The sequence below is a fragment of the Triticum aestivum genome, chromosome 5B, assembly GCF_018294505.1.
Source record: "Triticum aestivum cultivar Chinese Spring chromosome 5B, IWGSC CS RefSeq v2.1, whole genome shotgun sequence".
NCBI classification, from domain to species: domain Eukaryota; kingdom Viridiplantae; phylum Streptophyta; class Magnoliopsida; order Poales; family Poaceae; genus Triticum; species Triticum aestivum.
In genome coordinates, this window is record NC_057807.1 from 513,737,729 (window position 1) to 513,754,723 (window position 16,995).

Consider the following 16,995-nt stretch of genomic DNA (forward strand, 5'->3'; position numbering starts at 1 on the left):
AGGGTGCCAATTTCTTGGTTGCTCTTTGGTGAGTTGGTCTTCCAAGAAGCAAAGTTGTGTGTCTCTCTCGTACACCGAAGCGGAATATGTGGCGGCCGGTAGTTGTTGTGCAGAACTCTTATGGATGAGGCAAACTTTAAAGGATATGGTGTCATTTGTGACAAAGTGCCTCTTTGGTGTGACAATGTCAGTGCCATCAAGATTTCTCTCAACCCGGTGCAACATTTCAAGACGAAGCATATTGAGATTCAGTATCACTTCATCCGGGATCACATTAGGCGAGGGGAGATTGAGCTCAAGTATGTCAACACTTATGATAACCTTGCAGATATTTTCATGAAGCCCTTGGATGAAGCAAGATTTCGCGAGTTAAGGCATGAGCTAAATATCATTGATTCGAGCAATGTGACTTGAACCCTTGCACACTCCACCACACTCAACTTGTTGTCTAGTTTAGGTGTAGGCATGGACATAGGGGGAGTGTTGTTCTCTCAATGAACTCTCCCTCCCCCCATTATGCATAAATTGATCTAGTCTTTCACATTAACCATTTTTTTATGGTACTTGTGCTTCAAGGACGAGTTTTGGTCATGGGTCCAAGGTTAAAATCTTCGTGACGCCATACCTCTTAACTCAAACATAGGTGGCCTCGGCCACCGCCCTCTTTTGAAGAGGTGTGTTTTGGCCTCTTGCTAGTGTGTTTTCTCCTGTTGGTCTTTCCTTCCTTCATGCCTTTTGTTTTTCGTTTCTTTTTTAGCATTAGCCGTCTGTTTAGATGCCTGTTGGTTGCTGGGCGGTACTACCACTGGTGGTGCGCGGTACTACCGCTTATAAGCGGTACTACTGCCCACCAGCGCGGTACTACCGCTGCGAAGCGGGGGCAGGGGGTTATATCGGGGGCAGGGGGAGTTTTCTTCTCCCCCATACCCATTTGCTCGCCCCCTCGCTCTGTTTCGTCTCTCCAGCAACCGGTCATCGCGGAAGGGCTCCAGCGGATCTCCTTCTCCGGGGCGTCCCTCTCCATTCCCTTCGGTGGAATTGATCCCCACCTCGTCCTCTTGCCATGGATGTCGGTATTGCCCCCGTTCCCTCTCTCTTCTTGTCTAGATTTCCAATCTAGCATCTTAGGGGCAATAGTGGTTGCATCTCTAGATTTTTGGCCAAATCTAGGCTTGAGTAGGATGGAGAAGGCATCTAGGCAGTTTGGATTAGTGGTTGATAGAAATATTTTTGAATTTGGTAGGACGGTAGTGCCGGATCTGACCACGGCAGTGGGAAACCGTTGTTTCCCCGTCTCGAGCGGTACTACCGCTCCCCTGGAGCGGTACTACCGCTTACAGGTCGCGGTACTACCGCTTGCTACCCAGTTCCACCATACTCTTACCATTCAGTGATCCTTTTTGTTGTGTTTTGTGGCTTATGCTCATTCTTTCTGGTTGTTCTATGTGTTCTTGTGTGTGGTTCCTGGTGATGAGCATCCTGAGCATCAGGCTCGCCGTGTCAACCCCGGCCATGCCACGTCAAAGCGTTACCGCACTACTAAGCCTGCGGGAGGTTCCTCAAGTGCTCCACCTCCACCTCAACTCAAGAAGAAGTCTGCTGTCAAGCCGAAGCAAATTGGCAAAACCGTGCCGGAGATGCAAGCCAAGGAGTTCTGGGCAAGGCGTCGCCGCAACCCCTATGAGGCAGACCAAGATCCCACTTTGGTCAACCGTCTGTTCTGGAACAGGTTTCAGTTTTGCATTTTCTTTGATGTGCTCAAGGCCAAGAAGAATCTCTATGTCAATGTGCGCTCCATCGACACCGACTATACGGAGAAGGATCCTGAGTACTTTGGTGAAGCTCTTCAAATATGCACTCAACTGAACATTCTCGATATCATGCAATTCAACAAAGACTTTGATCCTAATATTGTGGCCCAATTCTATGCCACGGTTCATCTCGGGACTGATGAGGACAGGACACTGACTTGGATGACCAATGGCAAGTTGCTTTCTGTCAAGTGGAAGGCGTTCATGGAGTTGCTTGGGGTGGAAGATCACGGGCTTGCGTCGCCTGTCGGCTTTCGCCCTCACCGCAACACAACCTGCGCTCACAAGCAAGCTCTCTGGCCTATTGCACGCTAAAGATCAACTTTGAGACTAAGAAGGAAACTTATGAGCTTCCTGCCTTTCTGGATATTCTTCACCGTGTCTTCCGTGAGACTCTGTTCCCTCGCATAGGGAATCTGGATATGGTTCATTCTTATCTTGTGGACATGCTTCTCTTCTGCCAGCGTAAGAAGGAAGAAAACACTGGCGAGTCCCTGGACATCTCTCATGTTATGTGGTCTGAACTCCTCTCTGCCATTTCTAAGCGTAAGTGCCCAATCTATGGTCCTTTCATCATGCTGCTTATTGAGAAGGCCTGGGATCGTGTCTATCCCAAAGTTATGCTAGAGACTGGAGATTTGGTGTCTCGTGAGGTCAAGCGTCTGAGGAAGAAGGACAACTGGGGCACTCAGGTCCCTAAGTCTGGGGGTGCATCGTCTGCTGCTGCTATGGAGGCCGAGGCTGAGGATGATGATGACTATGAGCCTTCTGGGGCTGAGCCCTCTTGGGAAAGAAGCTCAAGCTCAAGGTAAAGAAGTTGTTCTGCATGGAGTCTCACGGCTAGTACATGAATCATGTTGCTGAGAAGAAGGCCAGGGGTCGTCACAAGGAGCTCATGCGTCAGATGGGTGCTATCGTTCTTAGTGGTTCTGAGGACCAGCTTACTGAGGAGGAGGACTGGGTTCAGCAGCATTGCCTGTGGACAAATTCTGATGCCAAGCAGTTCCCGACCGACGACGGTGGCGAAGACGATCATGTTGAGATCTGATGTTCACGTCCTTGCTATCACCTGGAGCTGTAGCAACACTCCCTCTCTTTTTGGTGTCTCGATGCCAAAGGGGGAGAGAGTTTAGGGATTTGTGTCGTTGTTGTCTGTTTCGCGAGTGTGTCTTCTTTGTGGTGTGTTTTCTCGCTGTTTGCTTTGTTTGGTTTTGTGTCAGTGAGACCTAAGTTCCAGACATATGGTGTGAGACATATGCTACCTTATCTCTAGATTATCTTTATCTCTAGATTATCTTTATCTATGTCTACCTAGCTTCTGAGTTGCATCCTTATCTTGTTATATACTCTTTGCTCTCATATATATTGTTTAGGTTGTTGGTCTCCAAAATGTAGTGGGAGCGTTGATCCTAGTATGTGTGTCATGCAGTCCAAAGCACCTATCTAGATAAGCACACATCTAGGGGGAGCTCATCTACATTTGTGAGTTGTGGGGTTTGCGCTTTCTTCCCATGCAAATCCTGTATTGTCATCAATCCACCAAAAAGGGGGAGATTGTAAAGGCATATTTATCCCCAAGGTGTTTTGGTGATTGATGACAATGCTTTTGCAGACTAATCATGTGCGTTGAGTTTTTCAGAGATTCATCCTTTGGCACGAGATGATTACCTCTTCCCCCAAAAGCTCCATTGTTGCTCCAAGCTCCATTTTCGCCTGATCTCTCTCCCTAGCCCATCAAACTTGTTGATTTTCTCGGGATTGGTTGAGAAGGCCCCGATCTACACTTCCACCAAGAGAAATTTGATTCCCCCCACTAATCCCTAGCGGATCTTGTTACTCTTGGGTGTTTGAGCACCCTAGACGGTTGAGGTCACCTTGGAGCCATAGTCCATTGTGGGGAAGCTTCGTGGTGTTGTTGGGAGCCTCCAATTAAGTTGTGGAGATTGCCCCAATCTTGTTTGTAAAGGTTCGGTCGCCGCCTTCAAGGGCACCAATAGTGGAATCACGGCATCTCGCATTGTGTGAGGGCGTGAGGAGAATACGGTGGCCCTAGTGGCTTCTTGGGGAGCATTGTGGCTCCACACCGCTCTAACGGAGATGTACTTCCCCTTAAAAGGAAGGAACTTCGGTAACACATCCTCGTCTTCATCGGCTCCACTCTTGGTTATTTCGTGCCTTTACTTTTGCAAGCATACTTGTGTTGTATCCCTTGCTTGCTTATGTGCTAGTTGTTATTGCATCATATAGGTTGCTCACATAGTTGCATATCTTGACAACCTATTTTGTTGCAAAGTTTAATTTGGTAAAGAAAAGCTTAAAAATTGTTAGTTACCTATTCACCCCCCTCTAGTCAACTATATCGATCCTTTAAACGTGCACTCTCATTATTATACACATCGTTCGGTTGTGCAAGTGAAAGGCAATAATGACGATATATGATGGACTTATTGGGATGAGAAAAACTGGTATGAACTCGACCTCTCTTGTTTTTGTAAATATGGTGAGTTCATCGTTCCTGAGTCAGCTATTATTAAGTAAACATATTTGCAATGACATTTATAGATTGTAGTTACTTGTGCCATGCTTGATTAGCTATGAGTTATAATGGTTTACCTTGCGTGCCAACATGCTATTAGAATGATTATGATGTGGTATGATGGGATGGTATCCTCCTTTGAATGTATTAAGTGACTCGACTTGGCACATGTTCGCGCATGTAGTTGAATCAAATCAACATAGCCTTCACGATATTTATGTTCATGGTGGATTATATCCTACTCATGCTTGTACTCGGTGTGAATTAATTTTAATGCATGCTTACGACTGTTGTCGCTCTCTCAGTTGGTCGCTTCCCAGTCTTTTGCTAGCCTTCACCTGTACTAAGTGGGAATACTGCTTGTGCATCCAAACTCCTTAAACCCCAAAGTTGTTCCATATGAGTCCACCATACCTTCCTATATGTGGTATTTACCTGCCGTTCCAAGTAAATTTGTATGTGCCAAACTCTAGACCTTCAAATGAAATTCTGTTTTGTATGCTCGAGCAGCTCATGTTACAACTAGGGCTGCCTATATCTTCCATGCTAGGTGGGTTATTCTCAGAGGAGTGGACTCCGCTCCTCATTCACGAGAAAGGGCCGGTAACCGGGCCCAGTCCCATGATCCAAAAAGATCAAAGCAAATCAAAATAATTAAACAAAACTCCCCCAGGGTTGTTGTATGTTGGAGGCACTCATTGTTTCGAGCAAGCCATGGATTGATGCTTGTTGGTGGTTGGGGGAGTATAAACCTTACCATTCTGTTTGGGAACTGCCTATAATGCATGTAGTATGGAAGATACAACCATCTCATAGTTGTTGCGTTGACAGCGAAAGTATGCCGCTCAAAATGTTATTCAATCTCTATTTTAAATCGAGCTCTGGCACCTCTACAAATCTCTGCTTCCCTCTGCGAAGGGCCTATCTATTTACTTTTTATGTTGAGTCATCATCCTTCTTATTAAAAGCACCCGCTGGAGAGCACACTGTCATTTGCATTCATTATTATTGATTTATATTGGGTATGACTTGACTGAATCTCTTTTACCATGAATTACAATGTTTAGTCAGTCCTTGATCTTTAAAGGTTCTCTGCATTTATGTTTTGCGGTCTCAGAAAGGGCTAGCGAGATACCATTTTGTTATATCATGTTATGATTATTTTGAGAAAGTGTTGTCATCTGAGTTTTATTATTATGACTCGCTATCCGATTATGCTATTAATATGAGTAATTGTGAGACCTATGTGTTATTGTGAGTATGGTTAGTTTGTAATATTTGCTGAAACTTGAATGCTGGCTTTTCATGTTTACAACAACAAGAGCAAACAGAGTTTGTAAAAGTTTTTCTTTATCGCTTTTAGTTTATCAACTGAATTTCTTGAGGACAAGCAAAGGTTTAAGCTTGGGGGAGTTGATACGTCTCCAACGTATCTACTTTTCCAAACACTTTTGCCCTTGTTTTGGACTCTAACTTGCATGATTTGAATGAAACTAACCTGGACTGACGATGTTTTCAGCAAAACTGCCATGATGTTGTTTTATGTGTAGAAAAGAAAAGTTCTTGGAATGTCCTGGAAATCCACGGAGGCACTTTTCAGAATTAATAAGAATTTTTGGCGAAAGAATCAAGGACAGGGGGCCCATGGGCTGTCCACGAGACAGGGCCCCCCCCCCTAGGGTGCGCCCTCCTATCTCGTGGGCCCCCTGGACCTCCTCCGACCTCAACTCCAACTCCATATATACCGTCTCGGGGAGAAAAAAATCAAGGAGAAAGTTTCATCGCGTTTCACAACACGGAGCCGCCGCCAAGCCCTAATATCTCTCGGGAAGGCTGATCTTGAGTCCGTTCGGGGCTTCGGAGAGGGGGATTCGTCGCCGTCGTCATCATCAACCATCCTCCATCACCAATTTCATGATGCTCACCGCCGTGCGTGAGTAATTCCATCGTAGGCTTGCTGGACGGTGATGGGTTGGATGAGATTTACCATGTAATCAAGTTAGTTTTGTTAGGGTTTGATCCCTAGTATCCACTATGTTCTGAGATTGATGTTGCTATGATTTTGCTCTGCTTAATGCTTGTCACTAGGGCCCGAGTGCCATGATTCCAAATCTGAACCTATTATGTTTTCATGAATATATGTGTGTTATTGATCCTATCTTGCAAGTCTATAGTCACCTATTATGTGTTATGATCCGACAACCCCGAAGTGACAATAATCGGGATACTTCTCGGTGATGACCGTAGTTTGAGGAGTTCATGTATTTACTATGTGTTAATTCTTTGGTCCGGTTCTCTATTAAAAGGAGGCCTTAATATCCCTTAGTTTCCGCTAGGACCCCGCTGCCACGGGAGGGTAGGACAAAAGATGTCATGCAAGTTCTTTTCCATAAGCACGTATGACTATTTACGGAATACATGCCTACATTACATTGATGAATTGGAGCTAGTTCTATATCACCCTATGTTATAACCACTGCATGAGGAATCGCATCCGGCATAATTATCCATCACTGATCCATTGCCTACGAGCTTTTCACATATTGTTCTTTGCTTATTTACTTTTCCGTTGCTACTGTTACAACTACTACAAAAACCCAAAAACATTTATCTTCACTGTCGCTACCGTTACCTTTATTATCATACCACCTTTGCTATTAAATACTTTGCTGCAGATACTAAGTTATCCAGGTGTGGTTGAATTGACAACTCAACTGCTAATACTCAAGAATATTCTTTGGCTCCCCTTGTGTCGAATCAATAAATTTGGGTTGTACTTCACCCTCGAAAGCTGTTGCGATCCCCTACACTTGTGGGTTATCAGCGCCGGAGGAATCAGAGCTGCAGCTGGCGCCAAACTTGCCGGAGCTAGGCACAAAGATCGTCGACATCTCTCACGATGAGTAGATAGGTGATCGACGTAGTACGTATGTTATTTTGTTTGCATGTATTTGTATGGATTTAAGAATCTGGTATGAGATGTTCGGATGCAGCAAGTGAAATTTGATGCTTGCCCGGTCACTGCCCGCGGACACGCCCAGGCACGTACGCGAGCGTTTGAAGGGCCATATTTGACATATCTGGCTGCAGATGCCGCTATGCAAATCCAATGCGCGATCCCATCTTGTCCGGCCGCGTCCGTTTGGAATCGAAACCGACATAAATCACACCTCAACCCGCGGACGCAAACGGACCAGAGTTCATTTTTTGTCTGTTGTCGACCCATTTCCAGCCCAGTCTTAGGTCGCGTTTGCGTCAAAACGGACACAACGCGGACGGGCGGGATGGACACCCTTGTCCTTCCCGGCCCTCTCGTTGAGGACACAATGCTCACATTTCCCCCTTCTTTCCCAAAAGCCGTCCCGCCTCTCTTGCCCCTGCCTCCTCCATGGTCGGCGCACCGAAGCAACCCGCAGCTGCCGTCCCGGCTGCCACCTCCGCATCCCGCGACGAAGTAAAAGAAGCCGAGGTTGGAGCTCTCGGTGGCGGAGCTCGAGCGACTCGACCAAGAATCGGCCAAGAGGGTTGCCGCCGAGTTCGCCCTCGAGGTTGCCGCCGTTGAGGAGAACGAGGCCATCGTCGCCAAGGCCACGCAGGCGACAACGACGCAGGCCCTCCTCATGTTAGGGTTGTGCCGACCTGCGCCGGTCATTCTTTCGGCCCCCGCCATGGCCGCGGCAAGCACATGGTGAAAATGCTATTTTGAAAAGCATTTTGAAGCACTGGAATTGTTTTTTTTTTTACCACGCCTTCTAGGAATGTGATTTCGAGACGAATTTTTTCAAGCACTTAAAACTTTTGTCAATGTTTCTCCAAAAAAGAATTGAAATTTTTTGATTTTTTTTTGATTTAGTTTTGATTTCACTGTTCACCCGAGCTCATTTGAGCTCGGGTGCAGAAAGGTACTTTCGGGCCCAGGGGTCATTTAGTAAAAATTATACTTTTCGTGATGCCCTATGTGGCCTGGCAGTTCAGGGACCGTCTGATCTGCTATCCACTCCCGCCTGGGCCACGTTTGCAGGTCCGTTGGGCCAACTGTAGGGCCGCTACTCCCCCTTACCTGGCGGTTTGCTCCCCTATGCTTCTCGAAACCTTGAGGGCGAGAGTAAAACAATGGTGCGGAGGAGGGATCTACATTTTTGAGTGATGGAGGTGGGGTGGGCGTTCAAGAAGAAAGGGGAAGAGTGGAGGTCGGCGCTGCAGGAAAGCGGGGCAGAGCACAGTTATTCTCTGGCCGTGGAGTATTCTGGGCAGGTTACTTCCCTTGTGGATCTAGCGGATCTGGAAGAAGGGTTGACCAACAGAAGCATCTACGATTCTAGATTTTCTTCCACTTCCTTCCCAACAGAGGAGGAGGTGCTTGGGCAGCATGGAAGTGTCTTCTTCGATTCAACCAAAGGTGAGAGCTTCTATGCTTCCATTCTTGCCTGATGCAATTCGGAGGATATTTTTGCTAAATAGTTGGCGCTGAATACATTCTGCCAAAATTTCTTTGCCAAGGTTTATGGGAGTGTCGGCACTGCGATTGGACACACCGATTGATTAGTCCGTGCAGAAATGTCGATTTCCCATATTATCAAAGGTGCGGCCAAGTTACGATGGAGGCCCCCTTTGGCATGGGATCCCTTCTTGGGAAGCTCGGTATGCTGCTAGCTCCTCAGGGGTGTAGGCTGCCGAGCCGGGTTAAGGACAGAATGCACCTCCTCAAAGAAGATGTTGAAGATTTAAGCGAGTACCTTGCTGAAATGGCAGAGGCAGAGGACCTTCCCCTGACGGCCAAGCGCTGGATGAAAGAGGCGCGAGAGCTGGCCTATGACATCGAGGATAACATGGACATGTGTGTGCAGCCTGCCCGTGCCAGCATCAATACTACCAGGTTCATCTGCAAAATTGGCCGCCATGTTAAGATCCCCAAAAGGCTCTTCTCCAAAAGAAGGCTTCCCAAGGGACTCAAGTGGCACAAACAGATTGCCTACATAGCTCAAGTGCCAGCAGAACATAGTGGGAAGATCAGATCAGCCTGCAAAGCCATTCGTGTTGTCATCATTCGTCTTCCCAAGAGGCTCAAGTGGTACAAGCATATCATGGAACTCATATCAGATTTCAGGATGTACATCCAAGAAGCGATTGAACGGCATGAGAGGTATGAGCTCCACCGCTGCAGCACCTTCAGGCGTAGATTTTTACCCGCCGATCGCACGCTTCTGACTGCGTACGGAGGAATTGCTGACATGGTAATTGATGATCGGGTGAGCGAGTTCATCGACTCATTGGATAATGATGGGGATCAACAGCTCAAGGTGGTATCCGTTCTTGGACCTGGATGTCTTGGTAAAACTGCACTTGCACAAGTGTTGTACAACAAATTTGGGGGGCAATTTGATTGTACAGCTTTTGTCCGGGTGTCCAAAAGGCCTGATGTGGTGAGACTTCTCCGCGAGATGCTCATGCAAGTCCAGGGGCAGCAACCCACTGAGTATTCCGAGGAACTTGACCTTGCTTACAGTATCAGGGAACATCTACAAGATAAAAGGTACTACCTCTACCTCTGTTCATAGACACATACCCTCCTACAATGAAGCCATGCCTTTCTAACTATGACCGCTTTTATACAGACAATTATATCGATTTGTAATGTGAAAATAGAGTTATTGGATTTTTCAAAAGAATGCTTTGATAAAATAAGTATTATCTTTTGACTAACATGCATATACAGAAAGAAGATGGATAAAGTTTGTTGGAGACCTTGCCGGTGTCTAAAACGACACCTTTTAGTGTCAGGAACTTACACATGTGTTAGTGAAACCAATCCATCACAGAATGCCATAGGCCCGGTTACACCCTGAGCTGCAGTTCGCTCTCACGTGCACCCTGAGCATTCTGGACTCTGGAGATGATATGATCCTTTATGCGTTTCACTGTGTATACTAGTTGTACTAGTGAGTTGCATGCTTATTATGCTCTTTTTTCGAATTTGTTTTAATTCTGCTCCATTTTAACCAATTTTGATAGTATCCTAACATAATGTATTTGACATGCATGAATTTTATTCACATTTAGGTACTTAATTATTATTGATGATATATGGACTGCATCAGCATGGGATATTATTAGTGATGCTTTTCCAAAAGGTAATCATGGTAGCAGAGTTATAACAACTACACAAATGGAAGAGGTTGCATTAACATGTTGTTGTTATCACTCGGAGCATATTTTTGAGATGAGGCCTCTGGATCATGATCACTCAAGAAAGCTGTTCTTTAGCATACTTTTTGGCTCTGAAAGTGACTGTCCTAAAGAACTCAAAGAAGTTACAAACAAAATTTTTGAATTATGTGGTGGTTTGCCGCTAGCAACAATCAGCATAGCTAGTCTATTATCAAGCCAGCCTGTTATAAAAATGGATCTTTTGACGCACCTCTGTGATTCGTTAAGCTCCTGTTTGTGGATATCTCCTTCAGAAGGAACAAGACAAGCATTGAACCTCAGCTACAATAATCTTCCTCACTATTTGAAGATATGCCTGCTGTGTCTGAATATGTATCCAGAGGGCCACACAATCTGGAAGGACGATTTGGTGAAGCAATGGGTCGCTGAAGGTTTCATCCATACAACAGAAGGGCAAGACATGGAGAAAGTTGCAGCAAGCTATTTCAATGAACTTATTAATAGAAGATTCATCCAAACTCTATGTAGCAAGTACAACAATGAGGTGTTGTCCTGTACTGTTCATGATGTGGTACATGATCTTATTGCAGACAAGTGTTCAGAAGAAAATTTCAATATGGTAATAGATTCTAGTCGAAGGAATGTGGCACTTCCTCAAAAGGTTCGACGACTATCTCTCCTCTTTGGTGATGCAAAATATGTGAAGACACCAGCAAACATGAGAAGGTCACAAGTTCGGTCGCTTACCATTTTTGGATTATTTGAGAGTATGCCTTCTATTTCAGAGTTTAAGCTTCTTCGCGTGCTAAACCTTCAATTATCCAGTTATGGTGATAGGAACGCCATAAACCTCACTGGCATTTCAGATCTGTTCCAACTGAGATATTTAAAAATTGCATGTGATATCTGCATACAATTACCAAACCATATGCTAGGGCTACAATGTTTGGAAACACTAGTTCTGGATAGTGAAGTTATTGCTGTTCCATGGGATATTATTCATCTCCCAAGCTTGTTGCACCTGAGTCTGCTTGTTATGACAAATCTGTTGGATTGGATTGGCAGCATGAGGTTAATTGGCAAGCTGAACAACCTGCGAGATCTTCATCTGACCTATTCTGTACCGTCTTCAGACCATCTGAAGAGAAGCATGGAAGCTCTGGGCTCTCAACTCTCAGGACATGCCAACCTAAAAACTCTAGCTCTGGTTAATGGCCCCTGCCATAAAAATGCTTTTGTTTGCGATGCTTTAAAAGTGACAGTCTCCTGGGAGGGCTTAGTACCTCCCCCAGTTCTTGAGGTGTTTGAGTGGTCGCTACACAGCTGTGTATTATCCCGTATTCCAAAGTGGATCGGAGAACTTGGCAAGCTCCGCATCTTGAAGATTGCAGTAAGGGATCTTCCAAGGGATGGTATTGATGCTGTCAGAGGTTTGCCTGCCCTCACTGCTCTGTCGTTGTATTTGCAGACGGCTACTGTTGAAAGGATTGTCTTTGACAAGGTGGGGTTCTCAGTCCTCAACTACTTCAATCTCAGGTGCAGTGTACCTTGCCTGAAATTTGAAGCGAACGCAATGCCTAATCTTCGGAAGCTCAAGCTAGGTTTTAATGCCCCCAGAGCCCGCATGGACCAGCATGGTGCTGGTACGGCTATCAGCATCGACCACTTGCCAAGCCTTAAAGAGATCTGTGCAAAAATCGGAGGTGCATGTGCTGATACAGAGTCTGCCTTAGCAACTGCCATTAGCAATCATCCGAGCAATCCTATGATCAATGTGCAATTGGTGGATTATACTTTTGAGGGTGATGAGCTTACACATGAACAAGATGAGGTCCTGGTGGAAGGCCAAGATGGATACTTGAAGAAGCTACTGATATCTTGTGCTAGAGCTGTGGAAGCAAAGGACATGTCCGCGGTAGACATGATGGTGCCAGAGTTGAGGAAAATGGTTTCAGTATCTGGTGACCCACATCAGAGACTTGGAGCCTACATTGTGGAAGGACTTGTTGCCAGGCTTGCCTCCTCCGGCCACTCGATCTACAAAGCTCTGAAGTGCAAAGAGCCAAGGAGTTCTGACCTCATGTCCTACATGCATTTCCTGTATGAGGCCTGCCCTTACTTCAAGTTTGGCTACATGTCGGCAAACGGTGCAATTGCAGAGGCTGTAAAGGGTGAAGATATGATCCATATAATCGACTTTGGTATCTCTCAAGGAGCTCAATGGATTTCTCTCCTTCAGGCTCTTGCGACCAGGCCCGGTGGACCACCAACTGTAAGGATCACAGGAATTGATGATTCACTATCAGCCTATGCGCGAGGTGGTGGGCTCGATTTAGTCGGGAGGAGGCTGTCACACATCGCTGGTCTGTGCAAGGTTCCCTTTGAATTCCATTCGGTTGCTGTCGCTGGTGATGAAGTGGAAGAGGGGCATCTCATGGTCATCCCTGGGGAAGCTCTCGCAGTGAACTTCACCCTGGAGCTGCACCACATTCCGGATGAGGCTGTGAGCACGGCAAACCACCGAGACCGGATCCTAAGGCTGGTGAAAAGCTTGTCTCCCAAGGTGGTAACCCTTGTGGAGCAGGAGCTCAACACGAACACGGTCCCCTTCAAGCAGAGGTTTGCAGAGACGCTTCACTACTACACTGCCATATTCGAGTCCATCGACCTGACGCTACCAAGGGACGACGAGAGGATCAACATGGAGCAGCACTGCCTGGCGAGGGAGATTGTGAACATCGTTGCCTGCGAGGGTGCGGAGAGGGTGGAGCGGCACGAGGTCTTCGGCAAGTGGAAGGGGCGCCTCACGATGGTCGGCTTTAGGCCCCGGCCGCTCAGCTCGCTGGTGAACGCCAGCATCAGGACGCTGCTGCAGAGCTACTCGGCAAACTACCAGCTTGCGGAGAAGGACGGGGTGCTATACCTCGGATGGAAGAATAAGCCCCTGGTGGTTTCGTCCGCATGGCACTAGCACTAGTTTTATTATGTGATCTGATAACCAACTTCATTGTTGTGCTATGTCCTCTTGGACTGAGTTGTTTCGAAATATGTACTGTATTGTCTAAACAACCTGTTTTGCAACATGTGAGATTTAATATTGTTTCTTGACATGGAAGGACTGTTCCTTTTAATCCTTCTCTGTTTCAGATACTTCTTTCTATTGAACAAAGTAACGGAAGTGGGTTGGTTAACCACAAGCATCGCAATGTAGCCAGCTGAGTTGAGACAGCAAAATTGATGGTGACATTGTACCAACTACATACTCCTGGTTCACAATGAATATTACTCTTCAGATTTTGAAGGGTGACTGAGCACAGGTGGTAACTGGTAAGTCCTCTTCAGATTTTCTAAAAATAAGAACAATATCAAGGCATGCTGGTGTCTCTTAAGGTTAATTAAGTCCAAATCTGCCAAACAGCAACATCTTGGGGGTTCCGTTTAGAATGCAAACCATGACTAGGGATTTTTCAAGGGGCTGTACCAAATCACGTGAAAATAAGAACGGAAACCACAAGGCGTGGCGAAGGCCATGGAGAAGCCTCAAGCATGCTCGCGTCAAGCGGTGAAGGCTGCTCAAACTTCGTATACACAGCAGTCACAGCCTGTCCTTCTAAAGGAGATGGCTCCTGCAACTTGTCGCCTCGCCGGCCCACCCTGCGTCTGCGTGGACATACTCTATGGTGTGGTTTGACACCCCTTCGGCTCCTCTACAGTTCAGTTGTTACTGTATGGGTGCTGTAGGCTCTAATATCAACCGTCCACTCTAATCTAATGGATCTTCTTTCTTTCACTTAATTCTCTTATTAAATCGCAAAAAACACCACCCTGGACTAGAGACGCGACGGCGGTCATAAGCTCCCTGCGCCGGCCAGTTCGATGAAATCGGCACACACGGCGCCGGTACCGTCGTATGTCCAGAGCTTGCGAACCTGCAAACAAAGCGGCGCGCTGCTACCGAAACAAGATACCGTGATCATACCTGCAGCATTTGTTAGATCAATGCTAAGTAATTCATGCATCGACCAAGTAATTCTTGCATCGAGACATGTATTCATCCTCCACTTGTTAACCAGCTAGCTTTCTTCTCCATGGTAGCCCCAGACAACAATCGTAGGGCTACAAGAACTCAAGATGGTTTCCTTGAGGAACTTATGCTCCGGTCATGCAGGCCATTTACAAGGCCGGCGAGCTCCTGGCCTCCGGCCGCGGCGGCGCCGGCGCCGCCGTGCGTTTCAGTTTCACATGCACGGTGACAGCTAAGCTGGCCGGCGCGACCAGCCGGAGGACCGCCGTTCTTCCGGCGTCGTTACAATTTTTGTTTTTGATTAATAACATAATTAAGGCAGATGAAAGAGAGCCTTTGGATTGAAACCAACGGTGGATTGTGAGAGCAACAGCATGCGTACAGTAATAACATTACTGTAGAGGAGCCCAACCCCGAACCCTGCCCTCGCTGCTGGACAATGCTGCAACATCGTTTGCGGGATTTCATAGCGTGTTTATCGTGTTGTCGCAGAGCCAATGGCTCCTCGTCGCCGGACTTGCGGTTGTAGGTTCACCGGCCCACGGTTGTAGCATCCGGACGCAGATGCCGCCGACCTTGTAGCACCACCACACCAACTGTAGCATCGTGCGACACCATTGTAGCTTCGTCGACCTCGTAGCACCACCACACCAGTCGTAGCATTGTGCGACACTGTTGCAGCTTCGTTGACTCGCGGTTGTAGCATCCGCCACGGTCGGTTCCAGCATCTGACCCCGTCGGTCCCAGCGGTCTCAGCTATAGCGTCCACAATCGCTCGTAGTAGCAAGTTGCGTTGCCGGTCGTAGCAAATCACATCCCCGGTTGCAGCAGTTTCACCGGGACGCCACGGCCTGGCCTCGCCCATCATAGCAAATCGCTTCACCGGTTGCAGCATCTAGCCGGTCGTCCGAACCTCACCTCTGGTCGTCGTACCATCTTGGGTCATCGGTCGTAGCAAATCGCTTCGTCGGTTGTAGCATCTCGCCGGTCACCGAGACCTCGCCTTCGGTCGTCGTAGCATCTTGGGTCGCCGGTTGCAACAAATCACTTCGCCGCTTGTAGCACACCGGGTCACAACAAAAATTGTCTCTAGTCGCCGGTCGCAACAAAAATTGTTGTCGGTCCCAGCAAAAAAGATCACTGGTTGCAGCAAAAACAATGGCTTGCCATCGTCGGGTCGCAGCAGAAATTCTCGTCGGTCGCTAGTCGCAACACAATTTCTCGCCGGTCCCAGAAATAATGATCGTGGGTTGCAGCAAAAAAGAAGGCTTGCCATCGTCGGGTCACGGAAAAAATTCTCGCCGGTCGCTATTCGCAACAAAATTTCTCTTCGGTCTCAGCAATAATGATCGCCCGTTGCAGCAAAAAAATGGCTTCCCATCGCCAGGTCACAGCAAAAATTATCACCGGTCATTGGTCGCAACAAAATATCTCGCCGGTCCCATAAAAAATGATCGCCGGTTGCAGCAAAAAAAATGGCATCGACATTGTCGATCACAACAAAAATAACGTTGGTCGCATAAAAAACGACTCACCGGTTGTAGCTCAATATCAATAGGTTGGAGCTCCGGCGGGCTGTCCATATAATTGCAACGAAAGACGGCAGAATAGAGGAAAACTAGCGGACAAGGCTGGCATAGAGGTCAAGAAAACCGATCGGGCAGCTCAAAAAAGAAAAAAAGCAGTCCAGGCCCACCAGCATGTGCGTCAATGTGGATCGCACGCTGCGCACGCGACCGGCGCGACGCTCGGCCGGTCAGCCGGCAGCAAACATTTACCATTGAGGAAACACATGGTGGCGGCGCGGGGTGGAAAGGAATGGAGGTGGGCACGGCGACGGGAAGGAAAGAAGCGTCGCGGGGACGCGTGGCGTGCGTCTAGTGGGTAAGAGCAGCGAGCGCCAGCCTAAAATCCTGCTCGCTTTGTAGACGATGGGCTCTGCAGGGTGGGCCCACCTGAACAGCCACGCCCCTTTTGCATCAGTTGACCGTTTGACCGCCTCCAAAACGGGAGAGCGCAGACCGATGCTGATCGCTTGGCGCGGGGGCCGATTTCAGGACAAATGTCCTCAGTTTTCAACTTCTACTAAGAGCATCTCCGGCTGTTGGCCCCAATACGGGCTAAAAATCGCCCCTAAGGACGCACCGGTGCTAACCCGTGCGCTGGTGGCGTGATGCCCCTGTTGGGGAACGTAGTAATTTCAAAAATTTCCTACGCACACGAAAGATCATGGTGATGGTATAGCAACGAGAAGGGAGAGTGTTGTCCACGTACCCTCGTAGACCGTAAGCGGAAGCGTTATGACAACACGGTTGATGTAGTCATACGTCTTCACGATCCGACCGATCCAAGTATCGAACGTACGGCACCTCCGAGTTCAGCACATGTTCAGTTCGATGACGATCCCCGGACTCCGATACAGCAAAGTGTCGGGGATGAGTTCCGTCAGCACGACG

At 47.5% G+C, this 16,995-nt stretch overlaps 1 protein-coding gene across 1 annotated transcript; it reads left to right on the forward strand.

Annotated features, from left to right (window-relative positions):
• The first annotated feature begins 8,434 nt into the window (after positions 1-8,434).
• LOC123112856 (disease resistance protein RGA5) lies at positions 8,435-13,646 on the forward strand. Its single transcript, XM_044533956.1, has 3 exons — positions 8,435-8,746; positions 8,848-9,880; positions 10,408-13,646. The coding sequence occupies exons 1-3, from the start codon at positions 8,494-8,496 to the stop codon at positions 13,484-13,486; spliced, it is 4,365 nt and encodes a 1,454-aa protein (XP_044389891.1). The 5' UTR covers positions 8,435-8,493; the 3' UTR covers positions 13,487-13,646.
• Positions 13,647-16,995: the final 3,349 nt, after the last annotated feature.